The sequence below is a fragment of the Topomyia yanbarensis genome, chromosome 3 (genome assembly GCF_030247195.1).
Source record: "Topomyia yanbarensis strain Yona2022 chromosome 3, ASM3024719v1, whole genome shotgun sequence".
Taxonomy (NCBI): domain Eukaryota; kingdom Metazoa; phylum Arthropoda; class Insecta; order Diptera; family Culicidae; genus Topomyia; species Topomyia yanbarensis.
Genome location: NC_080672.1, coordinates 106,323,912 through 106,337,694, shown reverse-complemented (window position 1 = coordinate 106,337,694; position 13,783 = coordinate 106,323,912). Strand labels below are relative to the sequence as shown.

Below are 13,783 nucleotides of genomic sequence, written 5' to 3'. Positions count from 1 at the left end.
TCGAGTTCACCCTACCAAGACCGATTCGGCTGTCAGAAGATAACAAAAAATCTCCTTATTATGGATTGAAAACTGGAGACTATCCGAGCTGAAGGTGGGGTACGCCTGAAAACAGTGGCTTAAGAACTTATTATTAAAACTGCTGCCCCGTGATTCAGATAAGCCGGAGCTAACCGCCCACCAGTAGCAGGCGTCGGTTATCAGCAAACAGGTCTCTTATCGCGTTCATTATATCTATGTAAATTCTGGTTTAGATTCCGCCATGAGACAACCCAGGTTCAACAACAGCTGGGAAATGTTCATAACAACTTGCTAAATTAGCATCGCAAAAAGTCAAACATTCGCATTCATTCGATTGACAATCAACATCTTACGCGACCTTTGCATTTGAAAGCCCATCCCTGCAATCAGTTCCATACAGTAATCAATCACAGCTGCCCATTCAAAGGCTCATTCACCTGCAAATACCGATGTATTACACGATAACTAACATTTGGTGACATCTGGGGACACGACGACGGGTTACTAGATACCTAGAACACATTACCTGAGACTTTTGCGGATTGATGATGTGCTTCAAAATCTCGGAGCTGATCTTTTTCTCGGTCGAATTTTTCACACTACTAATGGGTGATGCTAGGGCGGACTTGGGCGTACTGGTTGCTACCGCCGTCGCCGCCTTAGCCATCGAACCACTTCCGGTGGAGGAAGTTGTCGAACTGTTAGACGAACCGATGGCCGTTGCCGGTAGTGGTGGTTCCTTCGGAATCATTCCGGTGACGTGGGGAGTCGTCGTACTGGTCGGAATGATCATTGGAGGAGGTCGCGGTGCCGGTGGTTTCTTCTGGCGAATCAATTTGGCACTGTTTTCGGCGTTTTTCGTGTCCGATACCGTTCGGTTGACGGGGCGGGCGGTCTTCATTCTACGGGCGTATGCTAGCGAGTTTGAAGTGACGGCACCTCCGGTTGAGCAACGGGAGTCTTCACCTCGCTTGAATGAACTTGGAGTCAGTTCATCGTCGCTGTCGCTTCCGGCACGTTCCATATAACCGAAACCGTTTCCGGCCACATCGCTGATGCCGCTGTTCAACAGACTAGGAAGCTCGCCGTAGTGAACGGGACGCTCCTTTTTGGTTTCCTTGAGATCGGTAGTTCGGTCTGCGTTCATGCGTGTATCGAACTCCATGGTGTTAATCTGACGCTCTAGGTTTTGCAGCACAGACAGTGACCGGTCCTCGCATTGAGCTGGATCTGAATCGTCCGGTTTGTCTGCGGACGCCACTCTGGTTATGTCACTCAGTTTGAGACTGTAACCATCGCGTATGTCGATCTGGCCGCGTGTATTCTGTTCATTGCGGATGTTCCGGGCAAGAACACGAGCTGGTTGTGGTGAACCGATCATCGGTGTGATGCGCTTGGTGACGGATGGAAGTTCGCTTAAGGTCACAACCTCCAACTTGTTCGGCTTCAACCGAATGCTGCGCCGATTAGGCTCGTTGCGTTCAAACTCCCTGGGATTCATGGCTGGCTGTTGGACGTGGTCGTAAATAACGCGATTAAAGTCTTTCTTCAATTACACTTGAATGTAACAAGCTAGCTTGTCTGGCAGCTAAGCACTTCTTGCACAAATCACAATCACTAAATGTTTGTTTAGGCTGTTGCGATGTGTGCGGTCCACGGCGACGCCTTAGCTTAGACAGCAATGTTCGTCAGCTGTAAATAGGATCAACAGAAAGAACGAAGAGATTAGTGGCTGGATTAGTCACGCAGCGCTTTCACTTGATATATTACCACTGACCCGATGAAGGTTTGCTGCTGATGTCCATAACCGGTGCGTTGATTCGTTGATACTCTGGCGTTGATGACCCGATATGAGTACACGGAACATTGAACACATAAGCTTTTGATGAAATGTGACAAAAGGACAACACAAAGCGATGCTGAGGTCTTATTCCAGCTGCCGTTGGAAACCTCCAGTACAAACTTTTGCTCTAGCAGGTAACAGCAGACGATATCTTATCGCGCTGCAACAAACGGCCAGATAAGATTATAACGTTTGCCACAACAGTAATAACCTTACGAGAACACGAAGCTGTACAACAGTCAAAACTCTACGCCGAATGCACTTTATGATCCACACGATTGCTGCAGTAATAGTTGAGAACTTTCAAAAGGAAAATTTGGTTTCAATACTCGATCCGTTCGATCTCACATAGTAACCGTTGATCGCGAAAAATAGACGCTACCCCAGTTGGGTATAACGAGTTTCTCGCGGTCGCAGGGACTGATCCGCTAACGTCATGTGATTCAACGCAACTCGGAACAATTAAATATTTTCCTTTTAAATTGAAATTATTAGCACACACGCGTTCTCTTTCGCACTCTTCACCGACAACAGTACACACAACGTCTGCAAAGTGTGATCTCATTCACCTGCGCGTCGCCCAAACGGCGGAGCTTCACTTGCTCTCACACATTCACACAGAGATCTGTTATCTGTCGAGCAGAAGGCTAAATAGTCTACTAGATGGTGTAGGTAACTGCTGAGCACCACGCACGCAAGCCACTCGGTCTTATTTGTTCTTGCCCAAAAGCGCATCCGAGTTCCTATTCGGGAAACCTAACACGCCGTGAAATTCTACCTTCCGAAACCATGATACGCGCCGCGTTCTTGACGTCACAAGGTTTCTTACTAAAACTCACCGGCCATGCCACAACGACAATTTACAACACGTGTGTTCGTCAGAGGTGCAATTCGGTGCTCAACTAATCGGGTATCGACGGACAGAATTTCGCAAACCACCCGACAGCAAGTAGGGAACTGTTATCAATAAGATTGCGCTATCGCTATCGATTACAGCAAACGGTAGAATCCATATAAACAACACTATCATCAACAGCAGTACACTAGCATACTTTTGATAAAAACACATCGCCTGTTTCGTGGGCGGCCACAGAATAGGTAACAGAAATCGGTGCTACCGCTCCTGATGGTGGTAGTTGTATTGCGATAGAGGAAAATAACGCCCCTCGTAATAGAAGAGGTCTTGGCAATTATCGGGTCGTTTCGAATGAATTTGGCCTCTCCGGGTCGGTCAATCACTTCGCCTCAAGGTTGAATGGGACCGACTAGAGAAACGATGCATTAGTCATCTCATTTGTCACCGACGCGCGGACGGACGACGGGGAAAGGGGGATGGGGAATCGATGGATGGGCACTCACGGTGTCGAATATTCGCAATGGGAGGGAGGGCAAACATTTCCGTTTTGGAGGTTGACGGATTGACTGACGACTGTTTGCGAAGTTGGTTTGGTACGAGCATCCGAGTGCGTGTGCGTGTGTTGCGCTGTGAGATGATGACGATAATGATGAGACATGACAGGCCTTCCCCTTGTCTGTGCTGACAATGGCCGGTGTACGGTTTCACTCGGTATGTTTAAGAGGGAGGTGGTTGCTGTTGTGCAAATAATGTTACAATAGGTTGCTTTGGGGCGTCGTTGGTATTTTTGATCCAGAGTGGGGGGAAAATATGCAGATGAAAGTATAATAATACATACAGGTTTTATGGCTGGAAATGGTTCGTCCGCTTGGAAGAGCGAGCGATAAACATACCGAAATAAATCAGATTTAGGCAGCGGAAATAAACTGACACATTGGCATAGCTGTTTTCATAACAACAACAGTCCTGATAAATAATTGATTAGTTAACAGATGCATTCGGGCCGATATTTGAAGCATATGTGAACCACCAGAAAACAATAGAGAAATTAAATTTAAAGATAATCTGAGAAATTGAAGGTTGCCCACGAAAAAATCCTGATACAAACGATCTTTTGACAGTAAGGATAGGGTACTGAGCATACCCTATTCCCATTATCACCCTAGTCGTCTGAATCAACATTGGTTAGAGCAGTGTCTGTCATATGTGTTCAATTGATTGGTTCAAATCATATGGTGAAAATTGGGGTACTTGATTCGAGTTTTGGTTGGGCTTAAACACGAGTGTTTTATCATTTTTAGATTTTTTTGATACTATATTGGTTCGAGCGATGCAAAAATACGAATACGAATTTATAGGCATTTTAGAAAAAAAATTAGACATAGCATAAAAATAGACCCATCATCCATTTTTATTTTTTGTAGATTTATTATTATATTTCATTGCGTCAACGTGTTTTTGTTTATATATAAATCGATTGTACATTTCTGTGATTATTGAGAGTCGGTAAAATCAATTGTGTATTTTTCCTTCTTTAAATCATGAGGGTTTTTCTCAATTTTCACAAAACTGTTACCGCTGCATTTGCCCTCCTTATTCATAACTGAAGTTTAAAGAAGCCGTACCGAGGTCAGAAAGGTGTCCACCTGCAGATGACTAGAATAGTAACCCGAAGGGACATTAGGCCGGAGGTAATGAAGCCGACTGATAAAGAAACAAAAGTTTATCCTACGGAGCTATCCGAACTTCTTGAGATAAGTTTGCGTAGCTCGGATAGACAACTCTCTTACTGTTTTATTGCTTGGAGAATTAAGGGGTTACACACCATTTTATTTTTCAAAAAATCTAAAAAAACAATTATTGCTTCATCTGAAAGTACAACTCCTTGAGAATTTTTTGCTAAATTTTCATAGAGATCCGATCAATAGATCGAAAGTTACAGTGCTTAGAAGCGCACCTTGTCTTCGAATAAATAAAATGAATAAAAAAGAAATTGGAGAAAAATAAATAAAATGAACCAAATTAATGAAAGAATAAAAAAAATATCGAATTAATTTAATGGATAAAATAATAAAACAAATTAAACGAAGGAAAATAATTAGTTAAATAAAAATAAGAATAAAAGGATCAATCAAACACACAAAATTAGTTGAATAAATTAAATGAATAGGGTAAAATGCTGAAACTGAAGAAAATAAATATAATTAATGAAATGCATTGAATTGAAAAAATGAATAAAATGAGTACAATGGATTCCGTGACTGTAATTATTACAATAGTTAGAATGACCAAAACTAATAAAGTTATGAAAATAAACATGAGAACATTAAAAAATTACCAAAGCAAGTAAAATGAATTAAATTAATTAATAAAACAATACAAATTTATGAACAAATGAAAATATAAATTAAACGAATAAAAAGAAATAACATAATTGAATTGAATATGTTGAATGAATTGAACAGCAAAAATCAAATTAATAGAGTAAAGAAAACGAATAAAATGGCTGATGAATAGATTGAATAACATGGATAAAGCTAAAAAATAAATACAAAGAATGAAATGAAAACTACCTTTGGACAACATTTTTGAAACAGGCATTACAAATAATGTGTGTATAACGAATAAAATAAATGACCTGGACAAATGCATAAAACAATAAAACCAAATTTATAAATTTAATAAAATGAATGATCAAACAAATAAACGCTCAAAAGTAAACATAAACTATCACTGTACCCACCAAGGATAGCCAGGACAAAATTAATTGACGTCATGAGCGCCACTTAAGGATTAAATAAAACGAATTATAACAAGAAAATAAATAAAATAAATACCACAAATAAAATCACAGAACTTGATAAATAAATAGTTAAAAACCTAAAATGAAAGAAACTTAAAGAATTAGAAAAAATAAAGAAAATGGAACGAATAAAAGAAAAAATCAACAAAATTGTTAATTTGAACAATATTGTAAAACAAATTTAACGAATGAAAAATCTAATAAAACGACTAAAATGTATTCATTAAGAAAATAAAGTCAATAAAATAATAAAAATAATTAAATCACTACTATTATTGGACGGAATTCATGAAATAGCAAAATGAATTTTATGAATGATATGTATGAAATATTCAGTCATTCTATGAATATTTTGAATGAGACGGATAAAATAATACAAATAGTAATAAAACAACTAAATTTATAAATTGAATAAAACGAACGAACGAACTAAAATGAATGAAATAAATATATGACAAATTGAAAGTGAAGTAACAAAAACGAATGAAATTATTATAATGATTAATGCTTATAAAGTAGTTAACTAAATAAAATTATTAAAAAGCTAAATTTACCAGAAAACAAAATTGACAAATCGAAAAAGGGTATTGCGTGTAGTAGAATGAGGTCAAATAAGTGTGTTATTGCAGAGTTCGCTCATTTTAGGTGAATTAGAAACACGGTAGAGAACATAGTGGACGACTGTAATTTTGGCTGTTACCGTGGACATATCGAAAAATCAACACAAAACTAGTATTCAGCATTATTTTCACGGAGGAAAAAACTTACTTGATTTTTTTTTCTTTGATAAATACATATACTGTAGGGGAAAGAGGGTAACAGTGGAACTATGAAAACAATACGTTTTCATAGTTCCACTGTTACCCTCTTTCCCCTACTGAGGATGAAGACAATGCGTTTTCGCAGAACAACACGCGAAAACATAAACGACGCTGTAACTAAAACATTACAGCGTCGTTTATGTTTTCGCGTGTTGTTCTGCGAAAACGCATTGTCTTCGTCCTCAGAACAGTACATTTAATCAAAGTAAAAAAATATATATCAAGTAAGGTTTTTCTTCCGTAAAAATAATGCTGAATACTAGTTTTTGTAGATTTTTCGATGTTTGTTTTTGAAAAAAATACGGACATCAACAAGAAACATACGCTTAGGGACCCGACAGATCAGCCGTTTGGGGGCAGTTTAGGTCACTTCTATAATGTAAATTATTTTGACAGAAAAATTGTGCGTAATTTTGTGTGAAAAACGCCAAAATAAAGTGAAGAGGACATAAGGAACGCAATAGCATCTGTTCAAGATGGCGCTAGTATTCGATCAACCTCTAAACAATTCAAGGTTACCTTCAAAACATTGCTCGTGTGAAAGGAAAGCGTTCGTCATCAATAGAAGTGCTTCAGATATTTTGCGTGAATTAACAATGTAATAATTTAAGCTGTTGTTGAAGAAGATAATAGAAAAAAAAACTTGATCGAAAAAGAAAAAGAATCAAAAAAATGAAAGGGTTGTGTACAGGACACGACCACGGTGACATTAAAAATGTAGCTTTTTTCAAGAGCGTGCAAATGAATTTTATCTATCACACATATCGACTCACGTTCTTGTTCACTCGCCTGTTTTCATATGTTACAATTTGCTATATATCCCCTAATAAAAAAATATTATACTCGAACTTTAACCCATATAGTCCAACGATTCCACATATTGTTTGGATGATACCCTGAACAGGTCGTTAGGCTATTGAATTATAAGATGTTTATTAGGGTCCTCCCCATCAAAACATAATTTATTGAAGGTCTTTTAACGGTAATCTATTAATTAATCAAGGTGATTGGCATTGTTTGGCTGATCCATCTAGTAAAAATAGGCTGGTCTGTCCAGAAAATATATTCAAAAGAAAAGTTCCATATTGAGATCTGTGATGAGGAAGCCCACGCCCGCCAACGGAAATATACAGACTCTCCATGAAATATGAAATTTCATTTTCCATTTAAATTTTCAATAATGTACTAATGAACTTAAATAAACAATCTTAAGTTTAAGTATTTCTTGATCGATTAGTGGTGGAAAAAATGAAATTATTTGATAAATTACATTGTTATGCAACGTTCGCACTACCAGTTAAAACGGGTTTTTATGCTATCTTGGTGACATTTTTCTTGTTGCTAATTATTAAAACGTGTTATAACTCTGTAGTGTAAACATTGTATTATTAAACCAATTCTGCAGCGTTTTATGTTATATAGGTGTTTTATGTGGTAATAGGACTGACATAATTATATCTTCAGTACAGCGGTTTGTTTCATAATTTAAAACAGATTTATTTTAAAATTTAAATTAGTATACTCAACCGTTCTATTTGTTGTATACATTAAAACGCAATTAGAACTGTGTTTTAAATACATAGGGTAGGACAGATATTCTGACTGGATAAACTGGGAAAACAATTTTAAGTCCAGTAACGCTTAAGACATGGCTTGAATTTGAAACGAAAAAGGACACCCGCTTAAACTGCTGCTGGGACGGTAAGTTCTGCTTTAAAATTTTCCGTTGTGTGCAGTACGAAACAAAAGTGTTTGAAATTAGAAAACAAAAAGTTCTGCTGGGAATGTGATTGTTTCCGATGTAATTACACTCAGATTTTTCACGCAGGGGATACAGGCCGTGTAAATTAAAACCGCGTAAATTAAAAAAAAACGCGTTAATGAAAACCGCGTAAATTTCAAAACCCGCGTAAAAAAACCCGAGTGTACTCTCCTATATAAAATACTACGCTGCTGAACAGTGCAATAACTACAGAAGCACGTTGTCAGATGCCTTACTGATAAAAAAACATAACCGAAATATGAAACATGAAAACCAATAGGCTCTTTACCCTACGCAGCTACAAAGCGCCGTAAACATGTATTAACAAGTTACAACGCACACGCATGCATAAAGATAAATATATTTTTATCAAACGCAACACTCTTAAGCAGCACACACCGTATTGAATTAAATCCAAACCACCCCACCCACCCACTTTGCAAATCATTCTGTGACACCGTGCTGGTACCCGAAAAATCCGCACACGGCCATCGCTGCCGAAAATGCATAGCGTCTACCGCTTATTGTAGTGCCCAGACGCTGCAGCCATGATCTTACCGTTCGACATAAGAACAAAAACTGATTCAAACGGGTACGCGTCACCTCTATTTATAAACTAACCGTATATGGTTTAGTCACTTAGGTGCGAGTGTGTGCAAATGCCAACGTTACCGAAAATCGATAGCGCTTATTGCATCACCCGGAGACGATGTTTCTCGTATGGGATAAGAGCAACAACTGATTTAAACGGACATGCGTTGCTTCTATTTATGACTTTTCGTGTTTCATTGAGCAACTAATCTGCCCTCTCTTGACGGCTGTGTCTGAGAAATCTGCCTCACGAATGGTAATTTTCCCGTTTTTCGTGAACTTTTTAATTTTACCAATTTCCAAAAGTCTACTTTTATTGGGGAGATATTAAATTATTACCAATATTTAAGTTAGGTGTTTCTGAATCGGGTGGTGTATGAATGATTGAAATCCATCTAGTAATATCGGAGTTATAAGCGTGCAAACCTTACATAGTTTCGTTACATGGGAGATAGTTTAGATTTTAGAATGACACCCAGCCCCAGATAGTGGAGTAAGACATTTTTAATGTCAAAAATTGCTCCGAAGCGCAAACGTGATCGTCGCACAGCTAAGTAACCACCTGAGCCGGAATTCACAACTTCAATTCAACACTCTGGCGTCGACGAGGACACCGGAGAAGTCATTCGCAAATACGAAGCAAAATGCAGCAGCTGTAAAAACATTTTTTCAACATTTTACAACATGGTTAAATAAAATAAATGATAAAAAATATAAAATAAATAAAATGAATAAAACGGATAAGAAGTTGTTCAAACGATTTTTTACGAACTACATACAAAGGATGATTTCTCATGGAAGATGAAACTGGGTGATGTTCCCGGAAAATTGAACATTGTTTTCACTGATAAATACAGAATTTACAAAAGTAGACTCCAATTCAAGTTTTTGTCACCATTTAAACTCGAGGCTGTAAAGCAAAAGGAGCCTGGAGAAAAGTATATAATTATTTGTGAATCTTAATGAAAGGTAGTGTACGTATAACACCCTTCATTAAGAGCCACAAATAATTAGAAAAGTTCTGACCAGGTTTGGCAAGCTGCCAATATAGCACGAAGATGCTACAGTGCAGTGATCCAGAATGCAAATTTTACAAGAATTTTGACTTTTTACTTAAACTAAACTTAGGATTATATGGCTTTTATAAACAACAGTTAGCGGAGTTCTACTAACATATCCTATAGATCAGTGGTTTTCAACCTTTTTCGTTCCATGTACTCCTCTCCAAATATTGATCCTTATCATGTTTCCCTTTGGTGAAAATTGCTAACCACCCTGTCAGAAAATGAAAAAAAAAAACATTTTCAATTGAATGAACGCCATAGTATTTGAACTCTGATCCTGTACTCTCTCAGGCAGGATTTTTATTCTTGACTCAATGAACCAATATGTAAAGGTTTCCTACGGGAATGTTAAAATAACAAGTAAAATTTACCCCGCATAATTCACCCCCTACATTAGGCTAATTCACCCCTTGAGGAACCCGGAGAACTCACTCTCTTCAAGCATTTGAATCACACACTGAAAAATAAGTATCAGATTCACAGTCCGCGTGATCATTCAAGAACATACGCGAATATGCGAATTCATACACGTGTAGTTACATACACGCTAACACACGCGGCATGTGAACAATCCATCGATCGAACACATTAACATACAAACGTTCGAGCCCCTCTCGATGATACACTAAAACGAACATGCAATCGCGATCATCTACACACAACTACGTTCAAGATTTCGCTAAAACAAACGATGTTTTAGTGAACACTACTGCACTTATAATCTGATCAATGTGCTCTCAAGCGTGAACAAATATACGCTTATTCCTACGCGATCGTAAGGTCCCGAACGCCCGCACATCTGAACTGTACACTCAATATCACAATAAGAATCACGGCCCGCTGCAATTGGCGGTAAGCATTGTTTTAGTCTGTGACGTTTCCCGTCTCGTTTGCAATTGTAATGAGTGATTCCTCTTCCGAGAACCCAGCTCCAGCAAGACAACATTTAAAAGAAAACAGTTAGGATGGTTCTGATTTTCCTTAGACTTAAAATTGACTTTCTAATCGTTTTAGATCGATGATGTTGTAAAATGATTAATTTGAGGAAAGTTTGCTGAAGACATGTGCGCTTCATCTATTGTATGTTTCACGTTACATGAAATCAAGGTTGAAGGTGTTCCTTAGTGTTACTTACGTTTTATTCATTGTTAATGGACAACATTTTTTGATAACCATCAGCTAAACAATATATCGGTAATCGAAGCTCATGAAATTTTTTAACCAAATCATAGGTGACCAGATTTTCCATAAAAGTGATGACAGCACACCACTTTGAGGACTTCCGCAGACACTCACACACTCTCTACTTACCTTACTCCTTTCATATCTAGTTTTTCTAGCGCATTCGCAGCTGAAAAACTATGTTTCTTTAAAATTATGAGGTCAAGAAACACGAGAAATCCCGCTTTGATAATGATAGATGCTATTTTCGCAGTGCAAGAAGCTACTCGATATTTACCTTACGAAGCTTTACACAAATCTCGTAGAATGTTTACAATTGTGCAATTTCATGGAAAAGTTAGTTTAAAGACAGTTTAAATTGATAGGCCTATTAAATTTTCAAAAATATAACAAGACAGCGAAGTTGTATCAAAATTTCATTTCCCACTGTTACCAGTCTAATTACAATAACTTCAGTTCTAGCTCCATAAAAACGTTGTTCTTTATTAACAACCATTTTAGTTCTAGCTGTATAAAAACGTTGTTCGTAAACAACACGAGCATGAAGGGATTAATGATTAGTACAGGTGACGCTTGCTAAGCATTGCGTATGTTCAGTTGGTACTATATGAAGGTGCTCAATGATCCTGTGCTGCTGTTAAAACTGATTCGTGAGATACGTTCTCACAAGTGCTCTAAATATCAAGGAAAACTTCTAAGTTGGATTGTTTTTATGTGAAGAAAACCATTTTAATATTATAGACAACATTAGGTAAAAGAGTAGTGGGGTCGTTTATACGATCCACTGCTTTGAGAAATAACGAGGTTAGTCTGATCGATCCGGAACTCTTTATCTCCTCATAGGTAACAAGAGAATATATTAATTTTTTTTTGCCACGCTTCTGGAATATATCCTGTTGCAAGAAGTAAGAGTAGCAAAAAAAGTTGAGAATAGCTGGATAAAAGTGTTCATCGCCTCTTTGGAGCTGCACTGGAATAGTCTTGAAACGGTGACTTAAACGAAGCAAAACGCTCAACCACCCCTTTCGTCGATTTGGTCGTCATGATTCTACTAGCTAATACGCAAGAATCCAAACTTCCCGAACAGACAGATAAAGGGCCTAGAGGCAGTCGGTTAAAAAGTTCGGTAATTCATCCTCAATGCTCCTCTAATTGCCCCGCTCGGAGAACTGTAGGATTGGCGAGTCTTCATGTATACCTCTCATCCGTTTCTGATTTAACAATCTCACAAGCCTTACTGCAAAATTTTCTGACGCTTTCAATATTCCATGAAGGGATGTTCTATATTCCATGAAGGGATTTCTCTAGAAGCACATCCAATTTTAAGTGGTAAAATTTTATCATCGAACAAGCCAACTCATGTGCCATTCTGTCGGAGCAGAGAGTTACATCTAGCACTACTTCTCTCTCAGACCGTACAAATGTTAGGCGATGTTCCATTCTGAGTATGTGCAAATTCGTACTACTTAAGTATTCGATCAATTCAGTGCCTCTCAGTTTCATATCGGAGGGTCCATAAATGGTGCAATGGGTGTTTGCAGCACTGCCGACAATGAGTGGAAATCCATTTCGACTACAGTATAATATAACTCTTTTGAAACCAGCAGGAGATGACGATTGATTAGGCGACAAATACGTCGAACAAGTCGCTTTTCTTGTTTATGTTATTCACAGTCGTATTGGCTGTAATAGCACAAACACCACTAGTAGTGAGCTCAGATATAAGATATATCTCCTTAGCACTATTTACAAGTATACATGCACGAGGCATTTTACGTGGGGTTATCATGTCGATTTTGTTTGCGAGTTTCAGTAACTTTCCAATGTAGAAATGAAACTTTACGAAAATAGACTCTTGAACCGAAACTATAGAAGCTTTCCATCCTCACAAAAAATCGCTCAGTTCCTAGTTAAAGAATAACTTTTTAGTTCAACGATTATGGCAAATCACTGCCTTCAAATGCATCTAAGTCAAAAACTAGTTTTGGTATTTTTAGAGATATTTTCACAATAAAAGCTGGTTGTTTTAATTTTGTCTTTTAAATTACAATGATTCACAATATTTTTGGATTTAGTGGATTGTAAGGTCCTAACCTTCACGCAATTTCACTACACTTTATACCTAAGGAAGCATTCTCATCTTAGCTTCAAAATCTCTAACTGGGAACTCACAAATCAAAAACCACTCAATACTACCAAAGCAAGCTTTCCAGTTGATGTAAAGTATGTCGAATAAACAACCAAACCAGTGATTGTTCAATCGACAAATTGACCAGAGTCCAAAAGCCGTATCACTAAGCCACCGCCTCCCGAAATGGAAATGACTGCAATCAGCTAGCTCTCAGTATAAGTTCAACGTACTGCCATCAACTAACTTTAGGGGCCGAAAAGAGTTTCGTTTTCGTCGTTGGAAATTTGCCCTGCAGGCAGACACATACCTACTTCACCCTATTCAATGGGGTCGGCCGGTAGTGTCGGTGATGGAATGGTCATCAGACTCATTTTACTTTCGCCCGGTAGGTATCTACCACCGAACAACCAACCACTTCACTTGACGAGAATTTCGCCGATAACAGAAAACCAACAGAGCCAGTTGGTTTGAATAAAAAACAGCTATAAGAGGTGATGAATGATTTCTCCTCTTCCCTTTTCGGAGCATGAGGATGGAAGCGAGTGGACGAGACGGAACGACCTACCTACCCTACCCACGCTACTCTTTCTGGCACCAGATGAGGAGTAGTTTCCATTTCAAATTTAATGGATTAAGTTAGATGGGGGGGCCCTCCCGTTGGCAAGCTGACTTTGAAATTTAATCCAGTCTGCGCTAATACGTTGGCGAA

The 13,783-nt window shown here is 38.2% G+C and overlaps 1 protein-coding gene across 19 annotated transcripts in view; it reads right to left on the bottom strand.

Annotated features, from left to right (window-relative positions):
- Positions 1–13,783, bottom strand: part of LOC131693459 (MAP/microtubule affinity-regulating kinase 3-like) — a 211,107-nt gene that overhangs the window by 116,271 nt on the left and 81,053 nt on the right. Inside the window, exons 1-2 of one of the 19 annotated variants that reach the window (XM_058981288.1) lie at positions 1,792–2,361; positions 548–1,713 (exon numbers count right to left, since the gene is read on the bottom strand). The exons of 17 other annotated variants lie outside the window; for them this stretch is intronic. In XM_058981288.1, the coding sequence (XP_058837271.1) occupies positions 548–1,522 (975 nt within the window). In that variant the 5' untranslated portion in view covers positions 1,523–1,713; positions 1,792–2,361. Of the gene's footprint in view, positions 1–547; positions 1,714–1,791; positions 2,362–13,783 lie in introns of those variants that run through there. One more of the 19 variants, XM_058981289.1, reaches the window with a different exon arrangement.